Source organism: Chionomys nivalis, chromosome 1 (assembly GCF_950005125.1).
Source record: "Chionomys nivalis chromosome 1, mChiNiv1.1, whole genome shotgun sequence".
Lineage (NCBI taxonomy): Eukaryota > Metazoa > Chordata > Mammalia > Rodentia > Cricetidae > Chionomys > Chionomys nivalis.
In genome coordinates this window covers 83107170-83125937 of record NC_080086.1, presented here as the reverse complement: position 1 = coordinate 83125937, position 18768 = coordinate 83107170, and the positions used below count along the sequence as shown (strand labels likewise).

General features: G+C 39.5%; 1 gene segment (V, D, J or C); it reads right to left on the bottom strand.

Moving 5' to 3' along the window:
• Window positions 1–16443: 16443 nt before the first annotated feature.
• Window positions 16444–16950, bottom strand: LOC130871700 (immunoglobulin kappa variable 1-9-like). The segment is given in 2 exon segments: window positions 16444–16766; window positions 16889–16950. Coding segments are annotated over 2 exon segments (378 nt in total).
• Between the last annotated feature and the right edge of the window lie 1818 nt (window positions 16951–18768).

The following is an 18768-nucleotide window of genomic DNA, read 5'->3' as shown; positions in this document are numbered from 1 at the left end:
ATTGGAGAGATTAGCGATACAAGGGTCATACCTAAATATAATAAAAGCTAATTACAGCAAGCCGACAGCTAACATCAAATTAAACGGAGCGAAACTCAAAGCCATCCCACTAAAATCAGGAACACGACAAGGCTGTCCACTCTCTCCATACCTCTTCAATATAGTGCCTCAAGTTCTAGCAATAGCAATAAGACAACATAAGGGGATCAAGGGGATTCGAATTGGAAAGGAAGAAGTTAAGCTTTTGTAACTTGCAGATGATATGATAGTGTACATAAGCAACCCCAAAAACTCCACCAAATAACTCCTACAGCTGATAAAAACCTTTAGTAACATGCCAGGATACAAGATCAACTCCTAAAAATCAGTTGCCCTCCTATACACAAAGAACAAAGAAGCATTTTAACGTCTAGATTCGTGAGTTCTTTATATATTTTGGAGATCTGACCTTTGTCTGTTGTGGGGTTGGTAAAGACCTTTTCCCATCAGTGGGTTGCCTTTTTGTCTTAGTGACAGTGTCCTTTGCTTTACAGAAGCTTCTCAGATTCAGGAGGTCCCATTTATTCAATGTTGCCCTTAATGTCTGTGCTCTGGGGTTATATGTAGGAAGTGGTCTCCTGTGCCCATGTACTGTAGAGTACTTCCCACTTTATCTTCTATCAAGATCAGCATGTTCAGACTGATATTAACGTCTTTAATCCATTTGGACTTGAGTTTTGTGCATGGTGATAGATATGGATCTATTTTCATTCTTCTACAGGTTGACATACAGTTATGCCAGCACCATTGGTTGAAGATACTCTCTTTCTTCTGTGACGACGTAAATGAATGCAGACAGATTATAAAAATATATACAGCTTTAATAGGGAAATAGACTTACAGGACCACAGGTTCCCGCGGAGAACAGGAAAAGCAGAGAAAAAGGGGCTGCTGGGATCACGCCCGGCAGATTTATCAGTAAACATTAGCCCGAGGCGAACACACCCCCAATGGGTGGGGCTATATCCCTACATCTCCCCCTTTTGTCTAAATAAGATAGAAATAAACCAAATACAACTATATACAATAATAACAAATAATAAATATAACAAACAATATTGAGGACAAAAGTTTTGCTAAACATTCTATCTCAAGGAGTCTAAATAACATAGAGAGTAACTACAATTATATAATCTTCAACTCCATCAAAGATCTGAGAAGGGAATAAATATTACTTAACAAATGAGAGATATCCAAAATGTGCAACAATTGACAGAGACAACTGACTACCTGGGCAATCACCCAAAGTCTCGTTTGCAATGTTGAGTCAACCAACTTTGGCTAAGGCCTAACATAACTGACATACCATTCTTAGAACTATCCTACCCTGTCTTGGCAGGATAAGACAATCCTGTTTCATCCACTTAGGGATATTCTGTATCTTTGTCAGAAGTTGAGGTATGGGCTTTTCTTAACCCAAAGGCCAGTTCTGCCAAGAAGACAAGCTCCCAGTGGAGTGTCTTTGGTACTCAACGTTCTCTCGGGAGTAGAGTGGCATTGCCAGGAGTAATTGTGTCTCATTGGCACAGAAATTTTAGGTTAGATTAAAGGCCATTTTCTACAGCTCTTCGAAGAGGCTGAAGATCATACTATCTATACTAAATATAATCTCTATGTAACTAAAAGACCTGATTAACTTAAAAATAAATATGACAAACATAATTCTCAATACCTATCTAACTTGAAGACTAAAAGAATAAACAACTGTGCAATATATGAAGACAAGGATCTTCAACTGTAAACAATGTTATAGTATCAGAGGTAGAAATGTAAATTGTAATATGGTAGATGTATCAATACAATATAGACAAAGTTATAAGCATACTCATACAAAAATAGAGGTAGGAACAGTCACATTCAATATTCAATATATCAAAATACAAAAACAGTACCAAAACAATTTTCTATAAACAGTAATTCACAAATAACAATCATCCCATAAAACCAGTTAATCCCCCTTCTTCTTCCTCTTTTTTTTTTAAATACCCCTAAGTCCATAAAAATATCACCCCATCCCCTCAACCCTAAACCAACCACTAAAAGATGTCCCTAACCCTAAGGGCAAACTCTGTTGGGAGAGGGGATGTCGTCCTCTAAGATTGCTTCTAGCTGACATGGGGGCGACGTTCTTCTTAGGGGGTCCTGTGAAAGCAAATGATGGTAAAATTCCCAATTTAACCTTTGACCTAAGAAAATTGTAACTAGTCTCTGAGCGTTTTGAGAAGGTCCGGCCAGAGTGTTGTCAAAAATGTGCACCATTCGAAATTGTTTCATGTAGTTGGTACCAAAAAACAGGTCTAATATTAGCGCTTTAAAAAAAAAATTCATGATGTCATAAAAACCAGATTGAGTTGATGTCGTGGGGCCACATCTTCATCCTGGAAACTTCAAAGATTACTGTAGGAAAATTTGTTGCTTGTTATGGGGAATTTAAACATTAACAACAAGGTCATATACTGACATATAAAGAAAGACACAGATATGAGGAAAGGCAAAGAAAGTTTAATATATATATATAAATTAATACTTACAGAACATGTCCCTCCATCAGTAATTAAATATTTATTCAGGGTCCCTTAAATTCTTTGTAGATGGGTATTTTCCTGTGGAGATAGGAAGAGAACCCTGCCCCCAACCTATCTGTATTACTTACCATCAGTATGATTGCCATCCATGTAATTGAATTGTTATTTATCTTTCCCAACTGGCTTCTCTTCATCAAAACGAACCTTTATCAATTTTGACGGTATCCACAATTTTTCCTCACCTGTGGAGACAAGAGCAAATCCCCTTCCCCAACGCAGCACATCTCCTAGCTTCCATTGTGAGGTCAGCACATTCTTGAAATAAACTGGTTGATTTAGTTCAGTAGACTTTTCCAATATCCAATGTCTTTCTGCAGCCGATGTTCCCTTCTCATTAGTGTTGAGAAAATTCAAGGTTAACAAAGCATTATGTAACCTATTTCTGGGGGTGTTTTTCACCCCTTTCTGTTTGTTCAACATATCCTTTATAGTTCGATTTTATCTTTCTATAACTGCTTGACCTGTAGGATTGTATGGTATACCTGTAACATGCTTGATATTGTAATAATCAAAACACCGTTTCATTTTCCTAGAGACATAAGCAGGACCATTATCTGTCTTTATTTGTGTAGGAATACCCATGATAGCCATGACTTCTAATAAATGAGTGATAACTGAATCAGCTTTTTCTGAACTTAAAGCCGTTGCCCACTGAAAGCCTGAATACGTGTCAATGGTGTGATGAACATATTTTAATTTGCCAAATTCTGCAAAGTGGAACACATCCATCTGCCAGATTTCATTCCTTTGGGTGCCCTTTGAATTAGCCCCTGCAGGCAGTGGCGTTTGGTTATAGAAAGAACAAGTAGGGCATTTCTTTACAATCTCCTTAGCTTGTTGCCATGTAATAGAAAACTCTTTCTTCAAACCTTTGCTATTAACATGATGTTTTTTATGAAATTCAGAGGCTTGTAGCATACAACCAATCAATAATTGATCAATTTCTGCATTACCTCATGCTAGAGGACCTGGCAGACCCGTATGGGATTGGATGTGTGTTATGTACATAGGGCAAAGCCTGTTCCTGATCAAATCTTGCACCTGGATAAACAAAGAGGTTAGTTCTGTATCATCAGGTATAAATTCAGCAGTTTCAATATGTAAAATAACTCTTTCTGCGTATTGTGAATCAGTAACTTTATTAATAGGTTCTTTAAAATCCCTTAGCACCATAAGAATGGCATATAATTCTGCCTTCTGGACAGAATCATAAGGACTTTGTTCCACCTTACCCAAGTCTTCTGATTTGTAACCTGCCTTCCCCGATTTATTGGCATCAGTATAGAATGTACGGGCTCCAGTTATTGGAGTATCACGGATGATTCGAGGAAGGATCCAAGAAGTTCTCTTTATGAAGTTAAGCCTCTTGCTTTTTGGATAGTTGTTATTAATGTCTCCCAAAAAATTAGCACAAGCTCTTTGCCATGGTTCATTATCTTCTCATAATTTCTTTAGTTCATCAGCAGTGAAAGGCACTATAATTTCTGCTGGGTCTATGCCTGCTTGTTGACGAAGTCTCAACTTGCCTTTTATAATTAACTCAGAGACTTTTTCCACATAAGTTTTCAGTTTCTTACTTGGTTTATGTGGTAAAAAGATCCATTCCAATATAATATCATCTCTCTGCATTAAAATTCCTGTAGGGGAAATTTTTGATGGTAGTATGACGAGAATACAATCGAACTCTGGATTTACCCTGTCCACATGTGCCTGTTGTAATTTTTCCTCAATCATCATCAGTTCCTTTTCTGCTTCAGCTGTTAATTCTCCTGGACTGTTTAAATCATTGTCACCATCCAAGGTTTTGTTCAAATGAATTATTAGATCAGGTGTTATCCCAATAGCTGGCCGTAGACTGGAAATGTCCCCTAACAGTCTTTGAAAGTCATTAAGAGTCTGTTGGCGATCTCTCCGAATTTGTGCCTCTTGTGTCTTAATTTATTGCAAACCTATTTTATAACCTAAATAATTAACAGAATCTCCCTTCTGAATCTTTTCAGGTGCAATTTGTAATCCCCATTTAGGTAAAAGTAATTTTATTTCTTCAAACAGTCTGTTCAAGGTATCCATGTTTGAATCGGATAACAAAATGTCGTCCATGTAATGATATACTATCGATTTGGGAAATTTCTTGCGTATTATTTGCAATGGTTGATTCACAAAATATTGGCACAGGGAGGGGCTATTTAACATATCCTGGGGGAGGATGGCCCAGTGGTACCTCCTCGAAGGTTGAGAACTATTATAAGTAGGCACTGTGAAGGCAAATTTTTCTATATCTTCTTTTTGTAAAGGTATAGTGAAAAAACAATCCTTTAAATCAATAACTATGAGAGGCCATCCTTTTGGTAATAAAAAGGGCAAAGGAATTCCAGATTGCAGAGGGCCCATAGGTTGAATAACCTTGTTGATAGCCCTGAGATCTGTCACCATTCTCCATTTACCTGATTTTTTCTTAACCACAAATACAGGAGAATTCCAAGGACTGGTAGATTCTTCTATATGTCCAGCATCTAATTGCTCTTGTACCAACTGTTCTAAAGCCTGTAACTTTTCCTCAGCTAAAGGCCATTGCTTTGTCCATATTGGTTTCTCAGTCAACCATTTTAAAGGCAAGGCTGTTGGTATCTCTGAAGGGACATCAATTGCTTGTTCTTGTACAGCCCGAATGGCCGGTTTTCTCTGTTTCTAATATCTTTTAATATTAGTCTCAGAAATATAGGCTCTAGAAGTAGCAGGAATGTTAATTTGGGTATTCCATTGTTGTAATAGGTCACGACCCCATAAATTCATTGCAATATTGGCTATATATGGCCTTAATTTTCCCATTTGTCCCTCTAGTCCTATACATTCAACCCATCTCGTGCTCTGCCTTACTTGAGATAGGGTTCCAATTCCCAGGAGCTGAACATTTACATTCTGAAGAGGCCAATACGGATGCCAAGATTCTGGTGTAATGATACTTACATCCGCACCTGTGTCCAGTAGGCCAGTAATAAAAATGCCATTTACACACACTCTCAGCTTTGGTCTTTGATCATTTATAGAAGTTTGCCAAAACACACAGAACTCATCTTTCTGATCATTATTGCTTGTAACAGTAGGCATGGGGCTTTCTAATTGTCCTGACGAGTCACGTTCTCTGTAGTAACTGGAAATGACTGAACCATGTTTGCCATGGGGGCCTGTGAGGACCCCCCTCTCATGTTTCCCTTCTGTATCAGGTTGCCTTGTCTATCTCTTGTAGACCTGCACTCATTCGTCCAATGTCTGCCTTTTCCACATCTTCTACATAAACCTGAAGGCTGAGTCCTCCTATTTCTGTTATTTCTAGAAGATGCATTATTATTATTTCTGAAAATCCATTGTCTACAATTCCTTTTCATATGACCCATTTTGCCACAATTAAAACATTTGGTATTCTGATGTCTCCTTTTACCATTGGAAATTGCTTCTTCTACCCATGCTTCAGTGCCATAGTCAAATGTATCAACATTCAGTGTATGCAAGACCCATTCTTCCAATGGCGCTGATCTGAGCTTTAAAGGTCCCAAAATCCTTTTGCATTCCACATTTGCATTTTCATAAGCCAAAGACTCTATCATTATACATCTTGCTTCTAGGTCAGATATCCCTATTTGTACAGCTTTAGTTAGTCTTTGTAAAAAGTCACTAAGGGGTTCTCTCTGACCCTGTTTAACTCTGACAAATGATTCCATTCTCTGTCCTGGGTCTTGCACCCTGTCCCAAGCCCTTAAAGCTGCTGTAGTACACATGGAGAGTGTGTTTTCATCCAAATTAGCTTGTTCCTGAGGGTCATAAAATAGCCCCTCTCCTAGAATTTGATCTACGGAAATCTCAATTCCCTTTGCTCTTTCCTGCTGTTCTGAAAGTCTAGCCTCTTGCCTGAATAAGCATTTCCATTTCAATTGCGGTCCACTCTCAAGGACAGCAGAGCTCAGTTGTGACCAGTCAGAGGGAATGACTCTATTTGTTGTGGCCCAAGATCTTAGCATCTCTTTAACAAAAGAGGCATTCATCCCAAAAGTCATTACAGCCTGTTCAATTTCTTTGAGATCATTCATACGGACAGGTTCCCATGTATCTTCCTTGATGACCCTAGGGTTTCTGGAACCAACCACTTTCTCTGTTGTTACTACTGGAAAGGCAGGTAGAACTGTAGGAAGAGATTTGTGGGAATTGTCCCGGAGAGATTTACCCACAGATGTAGTTAAAATTTGCCTTTCTACCTCTTGCTCTTCTTCATCAGAATTTAGAAATTTCTCAATCTTTTCAATTCTATTCACCTTTGCCTTCTGTAATGTCTGAATCTCCTGTCCAGAATTATGTTCTAAAGCCTTCATTGAGGATTCTAAAGTATGAAGTTTGTCCATTAGAGATAACATCTCATCTTTGGACATAATTTTTATAGTATAAACCATGCCTTCTTGTATTGACAATCTTTCCGCCAATCTGTCATAAGCTTTAGACAAAATCCGATTGTCACATTCAGCAGTTTTGATTCTCTCAGTTAATATTTCAGTTCCTACTGAAAGGGACTGAAGCTTACGATCCAAATCAGCTGTTCTCTCTTCCATAGTAATGAATTTCTCCTTAACATCAGCCTGTACCTCTTCTAAATTGTGTTCAGTTTGTCGAGTTGTGTTAAACAAAGATCTGTTCTCTTCCTGGAGAACTTCAAACTGATTTTTGAGAAGATTGTTGTCATTCTCAATTGTTTTTAAGTGTTCAACCTCGTCTCGTAAAGACTTTATCATATTTCTATTATCAAACCATATAGTACCAAGGAAAACTACGAATCCCAGAAAGATCCATATCTGTGGGCTGACAGACACTTCTTATAAAATCTCCCACATGGTACAATTGAAAAGGCTGTTAAAGTCTTGAATGGTAATGTTTTTAGACATTTTTCTTATTTATAAAAGAAAATTATGTACCTGTAATGACGTTTTCCTGCCAGTGGTGGCGAAAAAATGCACCTGAGTCCACGTGGTCTAAGCCAGAGCCGGTCTGAAATAATTAACTCAAAACAAAAATTATTGTACTGCCTGAGAAGGGAAGGGGTCACTTTATCTGCTGCTTTGGTGGCTTTTGCTTCAAAACCGCAGGTGCTTTCATTAATTCAGGCAGTGGGGCTTTGGAAGGCAAGCAGGGAGCAGGAGCCGTTAACTGCTCTGTGGGGGGTCGCTGCTCTGTGACTGTATTGTGGCCTGGAGTGGGGGAAGGGAAAGCGAGCAGGGAGCACGCTGTGAAAGCTAGCAGGATATGCTTGCCCAATGGCACTTTCTGAGCTCCAGTAACTAACTTGCTCACAAAGGCTGGGAAAGACGGAGCTTGTGCCCCCCTGTGCCAAGGCAGGGGCAAAATAGCCGGACATTGGACGCCAAATGTGATGACATCAATGAATGCAAACAGATTATAAAAATATATACAGCTTTAATAGGGAAATAGACTTACAGGACCACAGGTTCCCGCGGAGAACAGGAAAAGCAGAGAAAAAGAGGCTGCTGGGATCACGCCCTGCAGATTATCAGTCAACATTAGCCTGAGGCGAACATGCCCCCAATGTGTGGGGCTATATCCCTACATTCTTCTATTGTATACTTTTAGCTCCTTTGTCGAAAATCAGTGGTTCATAGATTTGTGGTTAAAATCCAGGTCTTCTACTCGATTCCATTGATTGACCTCTCTGTGTTTATGCCAATACCAAGCTGTTTACAATACTGAAGCTCTGTAATAGAGTTTGAAGTCATGGATGGTAATGCCTCCAGAAGTTCCTTTATTGTATAAGAATATTTTGGGTATCCTGAGATTTTTGTTTTTCCATAGAAAGTTGATTATTGTCCTCTCAAGCTCTGTGAAGAATTTTGATGGGATTTTGATGGGGATTGCATTGAATCTATAGATTGCCTTTGGTAGAATGGCCATTTTTACTATGTTGATCCTCCCAATCCAAGAGCAAAGGAAATCCTTCCATTTTCTGGTATTCTCTTCAATTTCGTTTTTCAAAGACTTAAAGTTCTTGTCAAATAAATCTTTCACTTCCTTGGAGGAGTTACCCCAAGATATTTTATGCTATTTGTAGCTATCGTGAAATGTGATGCTTCTCTCAATTCCCTCTCTGCATTCTTATCCTTAGTGTAGAGGAGGGGAACTGATTTTTTGGAGTTGATCTTGTATCCTGCCACATCACTAAAGGTGTTTATCAGCTCTAGGAGTTCTTTGGTAGAGTTTTTTGGGTCGCTTATGTATACTTTCATATCATCTGTAAATAACGACAGTTTAACTTCTTCCTTTCCAACTCGAATCCCCTTGATCCCCTTATGTTGTCTTATTGCTATTGCTAGAACTTCAAGCACTATATTGAAGAGGTATGGAGAGAGTGGACAGCCTTGGCGTGTTCCTGATTTTAGTGGGATGGCTTTAAGTTTCTCTCCATTTATTTTGATGTTAGCTGTTGGCTTGCTGTAAATAGCTCTTATTATATTTAGGTATGACCCTTGTATCCCTAATCTCTCCAAGACTTTTATCATAAAGGGATGTTGAATTTTGTCAAATGCTTTTTCAGCATCTAATGAAATAATCATATGTTTTTTTTCTTTCAGTTTATTTATATGATGGATTACATTGATAGATTTTCGTATGTTGAACCAGCCCTGCATCTCTGGGATGAAGCCTATTTGATCATAATGGATAATTTTTCTAATGTGTCCTTGGACTCAGTTTGCCAGTATTTAATTGAGAATTTTTGCATCAATGTTCATGAGTGAGATAGTCCTGTAATTCTTTTTCTTGGTTTTGTCTTTGTGTAGTTTTGGTATCAGGGTAACTGTACCTTCAGAAAAGGCTTTGACAATGAGTCTTCTGTTTCTATATTGTGAAATACATTAAAGAGTATAGGTATTAGCTCTTCTTGGAAGTTCTGGTAGAATTCTGCATTGAAATCATCTGGTCTTGGTCTTTTTTTGGAAGTGAGGGTTTTGATAACAGTTTCTAATTCTTTGCGACTACGTTAAAATGCTAATTAACCCAATTAAAAGATAGGTAATCGAACTGAACAGAGAATTCTCAACAGAATAATTCAAATGACCAAAAGACACTTAAGGTCATGCTCAAACTCCTTAGGCATCAGGGAAATGCAAATCAAAACAACTTTGAGATACCATATTACACCTGTCAGAATGGCTAAAATAAAAAACACCAAGGATAGCCTTTGCTGGAGAGGTTGTGGAGAAAGGGGTACCCTCATCCATTGCTGGTGGGACTGCAAACTTGTGCAACCACTTTGGAAATCAGTGCGGCGGTTTCTCAAAAAAAATTGGGATCAACCTACCCCTGGACCCAGCAATACCATTCTTGGGAATATACCCAAGAGATGCCCTATCATACTCCAAAAGTATTTGTTCAACTATGTTAATAGCAGCATTATTTGTAATAGCCAGATCCTGGAAACAACCTAGATGCCCTTCCATTGAAGAATGGATGAAGAAAGTGTGGAATATATACATATTAGAGTACTACTCAGCAGCAAAAAAAAAAAAAATGACTTCTTGAATTTTGCATGCAAATGGATGGAAATAGAAAACACTATCCTGAGTGAGGTAACCCAGTCCCAAAAAGATGAACATGGGATATACTCACTCATAATTGGTTTTTAGCCATAAATAAAGGACATTGAGCCTATAATTTGCAATCCTAGGGAAGCTAAATAAGAAGGTGAACCCAAAGAAAAACATATAGTTATCCTCCTGGATATTGGAAATAGACAATATTGCCGGGCAAAAATTGGGAACTTGTGGTGGAGTGGGAAGGGGTAAGGGTAAATGGGGAGAGAAAAGTGAGAAGGGAAGGATGGGGAGAGCTTGGGGGAATGGGATGGTTGGGATAAAGGAAGGATGGATATGGGAGCAGGGAAGTATATATCTTAAGTAAGGGAGCCATTTTAGAGTTGACAAGAGACTTGACTCTAGAGGTGTTCCCAGGTTTCCATGGAGATGTCCCCTGCTAGTTCCTTTTGCAGCTGAGGAGAGGGAGCCTGAAATGGCCCTATCCTATAGCCATACTGATGAATATCTTGCATATCACCAAAAAACCTTCATCTGGCGATGGATGGAGATAGAGAAAGAGACCCACATTGGAGCACTGAACTGAGCTCCCAAAGTCCAAATGAGGAGCAGAAGGAGGGAGAACACAAGCAAGGAAGTCAGGACCATGAGGGATGCGTCCACCCACTGAGATGGTGGGGCTGATCTAATGGGAGCTCACCAAGACCAGCTGGACTGAAACTGAAAAAGCATGGGATAAAACCAGACTCTCTGAACATGGCAGACAATGATGGCTTCTGAGAAGACAAGGACAATGACACTGGGTTTTGATCCTACTGCATGTACTGGCTTTGTGGGAGCCTAGCCTGTTTGGATGCTCACCTTCCTAGACCTGCATGGAGCAGGGAGATCCTTGGACTTCCCACAGGGCAGGGAACCCTGACTGCTCTTCAGACTGGAGAGGGAGAGGGAAGGAGTTGAGGTAGGGGGAGAGAAATGGGAGGTGGACAGGAGGTGGACATTTTTAATAAAAAAATAAATAAAAAATATATTGTATGAAAATAAATCTACTTTCAATAAAATAAAAAGTTACCTAAAAGAAAAAATGCTAATTAACCCAATTAAAAAATGGGTCACCGAACTGAACAGAATTCTCAGCAGAAGAAGTTCAAGTGACCTATAGACCCTTAAGGACTTAAGGACTCAACCTCATTAGTGATCAGGGAAATGCAAATCAAAACAACTTTGAGATACCATCTTACACCTGTCAGAATGGCTAAAATCAAAAACACCAATGATAGCCTTTGTTGGAGAGGTTGTGGAGTAAGGGGAACACTCATCCATTGCTGGTGGGAATGCAAACTTGTACAACCACTTTGGAAATCAGTGTGGTGGTTTCTCGGGAGACTAGGAGTCAAAGTACCCCAGGATCCAGCAATACCAGTCTTGGGAATATACCCAAGAGATGCCCTATCATACTACCAAAGCATTTGTTTAAGTATGTTCTAGGAGCATTATTTGTAATAGCCAGAACCTGGAAACAACCTAGATGCCCCTCAATGGAAGAATGGATAAAGTGTGGAATATACACACATTAGAGTACTACTCAGTGGTAAAAAAACAATGACATCTTGAACTTTGCAAGCAAATGCATGGAAATAGAAAACACTATCCTGTGTGAGGTAACCCAGACCCAAAACGATGAACATGGGATGTACTCACTCATAAGTGGATTCTAGCTATAAAGGACATTGAGCCTATAATTCAGGATCCTAGAGAAACTAAATTAAAAGGTGAACCCAAAGAAAAACATATCGTTATCCACCTAGATAGTGAAAGTAGACAAGATTGCCAGGCACAATTTGGGAGCTTGGGGTTGGGGTTGGGATTGGGGTACGGGTAAATGGGGAGAGAAAAGTGATAAGAGGAGGATGGGGAGAATTTTGGGGAATGGGACAGTTGGGACGGAGAAGGGTTGGATATGGGAGCAGGGAAGTATGTATCTTAAGTAAGGGAGCCATTTTACGGTTGACAAGAGAATTGACTCTAGAGGTGTTCCCAGGTTTCCATGGAGATGTCCCCAGCTAGGTCCTTGGGCAGCTGAGGAGAGGGAGCCTGAAATGGCCCTATCCTATAGCCATACTGGTGAATATCTTGCATATCACCATAGAACCTTCATCTGGCGATGGATGGAGATAGAAAAAGAGACCCACATTGGAGCACTGGACTGAGCTCCCAAAGTCAAAATGAGGAGCAGAAGGAGGGAGAACAAAAGCAAGGAAGTCAGGACCACGAGGGATGCACCCACCCACTGTGACGGTGGGGCTGATCTAATGGGAGCTCACCAAGGCCAGCTGGACTGGAACTGAAAAACCATGGGATAAAACCAGACTCTCTGAATATGGTGGACAATGAGGGCTGCTGAGAAGCCACGGACAATGGCTTGGGTTTTGATCCTACTGCATGTACTAGCTTTTGGAAGCCTAGTCTGTTTGGATATTCACCTTCCTAGACCTGGATGGAGGGGGGAGAACCTTGGACTTCCCACAGGGCAGGGAACCCTGACTGCTCTTTGGACTAGAAAGAGAGGGAGGGGGAGGGGTAGTGAGGTGAGGGGGAGTTTAATGGGAGGATTGGAGGAGTTGGAAATTTTTAATAATAATAATAATAATAATAATAAATTTAAAAAATGAAAAGAAAAAATAAGGAAACACTCGGGCTTTCAATCTTGAACTTTCTCAAATATTTTCTCATTTATGTACTCTCAAAACTTTGTCTTTAGATAGTGGCATGTGACTTTGTTCTCCTGTCTAATACACTCTTCATTTAGCATTTTTATTCTAATCATGTACTGATGTTTACCCCATGGCCTGTGTTACTGAAGAGTAAATATTGTCACTCTGTGAAATCATGTCACAGCATGATTTCCTCAAGCAATCCCCTTATGGTTTTATCATATTTTACAGTTAAGGGCAATTTGATAGCACAATGTTTCATAAAATAAGGCTTTTTATAAATCACTGATATGATAAAGTTGTCTCACTTTAGTTATTCATGGTGCCACATGTCAGAAACCTCTAAATGTCTATTGTCTCTTGGAAGTCCCATTAGTCACCTTAAAGAATTTAAGGAGTCATAACAAGGTCCCAAAATGATATGAATTTTAATAACAACATTTATCAAAATAGGATACAAAATATTAGGTTATTTCCCCAAGATTAATGATCTGCTTTTCTTTATGGATGAATTGTTGGATAGACAGACATTTTTCTCTATCTATTATCTGAGTGTCTGTCTCTCTGTCTGTATAACTAGTCATTATTTGTGCACTGAAAGTGCCAGAACCTAATGGATACTAACTTAAAAAATAGCTGTGCTGTCTCAAGGCTTACTGACTTTTTTCTCTTATACACATCATAGCTATATTGATGGCTACCACATTGCCCTAGCTTTGAAAATAGCCAAGGTATTAAGAGAGCAATAATTCACTGAGATGGAAGCGTTGGAAGGAGTAAAGGCTCATACAGTGATTCTCTTGTTTTTATGGTTAAGAACCACAGGGAACACACACAATCAACAGAGACCAATATGCTTCCCTTAAGGATTAGCAGATGTTATTACTATAATCACAGTTGCCATAGCAAAATGTTATTTTCTTTTAAAAAAATGTCTTTTTCTACAAAGTAGTTCGACTGATGTTTAAAGTAAAACAGGGATATGAAGGAAAAAAATAAATACATTTTATTTCAGTATTCTTCGTCCTGTTTCTGCTCTTCCCCTTCCACATCTAATTCTCCAATTCATCACCTTGTTTCCCTGTGGTGCCTCATGACCTAGTGAATGTTTTCAACAAGACAAAGGTCATATTAACATTATACACTGTATCAACATAGTTCATCCTTCTGATAATTAAGAATTACATAATTATCTCTATAGTGACTTAAAAAATCATTTCAGTGGTAGTGTCTTAAAGGGTTTCTATTGGTGTGATGAAACACAATGACCATGGCAAAGAGAATGAAGAAAACAGTTAATATTGGTGGCCTGCATAAAGTTCAAAGGTTCAGTCTACTATCATCATGGCAGGGAATAGGGCCGCATGCAGGCAAACAGGGTATTGGATACATTTTCATCAGAAGGCAGCAGAAAGTGGACTGAGACACATTATCCTGAGCATATCTGAGACCTCAAAGCCCACCTCCACAGTTTCACACATCCTCCAACAAGACCCCACCTCCTTAATAGTGCCACTGTCTTTGGGGGCCACGTTCTTACAAACAACCTCAGGAGTAATAGGTACTCAGGATAAATCTCTAAGGAAGCAAAGCGTAGTGGCAACATTATCTTGCTGTCATGTGTTGTCTACAAAGCTCAGGCAAATATAATACCTAGTAAAAAATATGGGTAATTTTATACCTCAGAAAAAGAAATCAAAATTACAGAAAAGCATCAAAATGTCCGCTGTAATCATTTGTATCTAAATCAATAGCACAATCTACCACATGTAGTAAGAACTGAGCAATGAAATATATGAAATAAAATATTTGTGAATAGAATTAGCATAAAAATTAATAAATAAAGGAATCTCAACTAAAACGCTTAGAGGTAATTACAAAAAAAATTCTAAGTACACAAATAATAGTGGAATTGCCATATACATTAAAAATCATGAATGGATAAATAATGTATCTTTGTTCATAATATGAAGCAGTTTTTAAAAATATTTTATAAGTGATTCAACATTATTTGATTTTTGTAAGGACATAGGAGCCATAAGAGTTCTCTGTGAATTGTTGCAGACAACAGAAAACACCAAAACGCTCTTGGAATTTCCATACATAACAAAGGATCATGGTAGACGGCATCCCCTTTCTCTGACACTTGTGCTCTAGCTGTTGTGAGCAATCCAGGAATGCTTTCTGCTGTCAGCCTCTCTGAATAATATTTCTCTGCCATTTATCCAATTTGGGTCTCTGTCTCTCTCTCGATCTATCGCCAGTTGAAAGTTCCTGTGCCATTCTCCTTGGCCTCTCGTCAGCTCTCATTGTCCGCCACATTCCGAGAGTCCGGTTTTATCCCATGTTTTTTCAGTAGCAGTCCAGCTGACCTTGGTGAGCTCCCAATAGATCGGCCCCACTGTCTCAGTGGTTGGGTGCACTCCTCATGGTCCTGACTTCCTTGTTCATGTTCTCTCTCCTTCTGCTCCTCATTATAACCTTGGGAGCTCAGTCCGGTGCTCCAGTGTGGGTCTCTGGCTCTATCTCCATCCATCGCTAGATGAAGGTTCTATGGCGATATGCAAGATATTCATCAGTATGATTATAGGATAGGTTCATTTCAGGTTCCCTATCCTCAGGTGCCCCAATGAACTAACTGGGGACATTGCCCTGGGCATCTGGTAGCCATTCCAAGTTCAAGTCTCTTGCCACCCCTTAGGTGGCTCCCTTACCTAAGGTATGAGTTTCCCTGCTCCCCTATCCAACCTTCCTTTATCCCCAATCACCCCGATTCCCCCAGTTCCCCTCATCCTCTCCTTCACACTTTTCTCTCCCCATCACCCCTCATCCCCATCCCACCCCACCCCCAAGATTCCAATTTTTTGCCCATCAGTCATGTCTATTTCCCATAGCTGGGAGGATATCTATATGTTTTTCCTTGGGTTTACCCTCTTGTTTAGCTTCTTTAGGATCACAAATTATAGACTCAGTGGCCCCTATCCATGGCTAGAAACCAATTATGAGTGAGTACATCCCATGTTCTTCTTTTTGGGTCTGGGTTACCTCACTAAGGATCGTATTTTCTATTTCCATCCATTTGCATGCAAAATTCGAGAAGTCATTGTTTTTTACCGCAGAGTAGTACTCTAATGTGTATATATTCCACAATTTCTTCTGCCATTTAAAAATTGTCTCCTAGAAACTAATTTTCTGTATTTATATAATGAATTCTGAACTGTTCACAGTAGTTTCCACAGTTCCATATGAGTCCCAGCTGGGGATATAGCTCAGACTCCTCACAGAGAGTAACTGTGACCTTTGTTAAGCAAAAAGGGCATTGATACTAAGTAGTGTTGGATGTGACAAAGGAAGATGTTTCAGGTAAGGGAAAACTGCTTAGCCTCTTTTACCAAAACAAATTACTCTCTGTGAACTTTTCTAAAAATTCTGTGACATCTGAGAAACAGTTACAGCGAGTGACTCATGAGGAGGAGCAGCTGGGGCAGGCAAGTTTCTCACTTCTGCTTCCATGGGGGTTTATGTAATGACTTGTATCACTGTGGGAGGTACCTTATTAGTCTGAAGACAGTAATAAGTTGCAAAGTCTTCAGACTCGAGACTGCTGATGGTGAGAGAATAATCCGTCCCAGACCCACTGCCACTGAACCTCGATGGGACCCCATCTGCCAAGCTATTTGTATAATAAATCAGACGCTTAGGAGCTTCCCCTGGTTTCTGTTGATACCAGCTTAAATAATTGCTAATGCCCTGACTTGCTTTGCAAGTGATGGTGACTCTGTCTCCCAGAGATGCAGAGAGGAAGGACGGAGACTGGGTCATCTGGATGTCACATCTGGCACCTACGAGTGGAGACATAATAAATTCCCAATATTTAAGCAAGATATGAAAGGACTGGCCCTAAATGCCAAACAACACTAATTACAGAGTAACAAAGAAATTCCCCTTTTAGGCGTTTTTGCACCTGGAAGCCAGAGCAGAATGAGTCCAAAGAGCTGAGCAGGGGCCCTCATGTCCATGATGAGTCCTGACTGCAATGACAGCTGCACAGGGTGACACTGGTATATGAAGAAGTCCTCAAGGCTGTGCAGTGAGTGCATGCAAATCACTGAAAACCGCTTAGTGCTGGGCACAGCTGCAAGAATTGCTCATCTCAGCCACTTGGCAAAAGCCCACAATCCCTAGATGTTCAAGGTCAAACCACATACATGCAGCTGAAGGAGCAGAACAAACTCCATTTTGAGAAAGAAATCCATTTTAGACAGGATCTAACTAGGGGACTGGGGTGGGGGGAGGAGTTCAGTCAAGCAAAGTTATAAACATTCCCAAGAAACTGTGCCTGCCCTGATCAAAGTGACCCACCAGGGTGTTCAAACATCTGCTTGCTTCAAATGTCCTTGTAGGTACCTGATTAAATACTGATTTAACTGTTTTAAAATTCCCCTATACCCAAACCAATGAATTCAAAAGTGATGTACTTTTTCTTAATCCTGAAATCCCAAGGCTTGTGCCACCCTGCCTGCAGTTTCCACTTTAAAATCCCCTTAACCTGAAGCTCTGAGCCTTTCTTCCCCTCCTCCAGTGTTGGAGTTATAGATTACTGTCCTAGTTAGCTAACTTGTAATCAATAAACCCAATGTGTTTGCACTGAAAATTGGCTCTGTGGTGGTTTTGTTTCAGAGATTCAATAACATGGGCACAACACCTCCAAAGATCAGATTTCTTTTTCAGGTTTTAAAATTATACACAACATTTCAAATGTTTATAAATTCTATTTTTAATAATGATTTCAAATATATATTGAGGATTAAAATAGACAAATATCCTGCTGTAATGGATTATACAACAGAGACGGACTATTAAATCTTTAACTCACTAAAATGATTCTGATTGGTTAAAAATACTATGTGGTTTTTTTTTGTGAAGTGTTTGTGAGTTTGGAGTAGTCATTTCTTTAAATTAAAGGGATAATTTATCCGGACCATTTTAATGATATATAAAATTAAGATTTTACGGTATCAGTGCTACCGCAGTACAAAGAGTGGAACTGAACAGTAGCCGCACATATAACACCTTGATCCCAGCAATGTGTATCACTTGGAGTTCCAACCCCTTGTAAAGATGGAGGTGTTTTCATAATCACAGACTTAAGTGGTTACATCTTTTTCTCAGTTTGAGCTCCTCCATATTTGCTATTTTCTACCATTTTCTTCAGTTTTCCACAACTCCTAATCAGAAAGGGGTAGCTAGTGATGACAGACTTGAGTACAATAACAAAAAATACTACAACTCAACACATGGCTCTGTTGTGTATTACAAATAATATTTTCATTTTTCACTCTTGAGCAGTAACTAGAGACATTATACTGACTTAGTTATCAGCCTTACTCTCTTCAGGTCTTTTTCACAAAAGTTGGTGTATTCTTACAGCACATATATTTTAATGCTATACATCTCACACACCTGTGTCTTTGCCATGGCCATTCAGACATATTTGTCACCAGAAGTAGTCGAATCTATTCAGATCCCTTGTCCTGGAGCCCAAGAAAGTTTTAGAAAAATAACTGTGACTGGATAGACAGTGCTGCACTCTGAACATGAGTGTGAACAAATACCCAGGATTAAAGCAGCTTCTTCAGGATACATGGAACCCTCCACATTGGGAGTATCACACAGAGCTTTTGGCAGATTAAGAAGAATGTTGGTTTCCCTGTCTCTTCACGCCGTTTCTGCCAATATCTACCAGCTGTACCTCCGCCCCTCTTTGATCATTGAGGCTTAGAAGACAATTCTGCCTTCTCACATGACAACCTGTAGAACGCTTCACTCAGGACACTTGAGAGA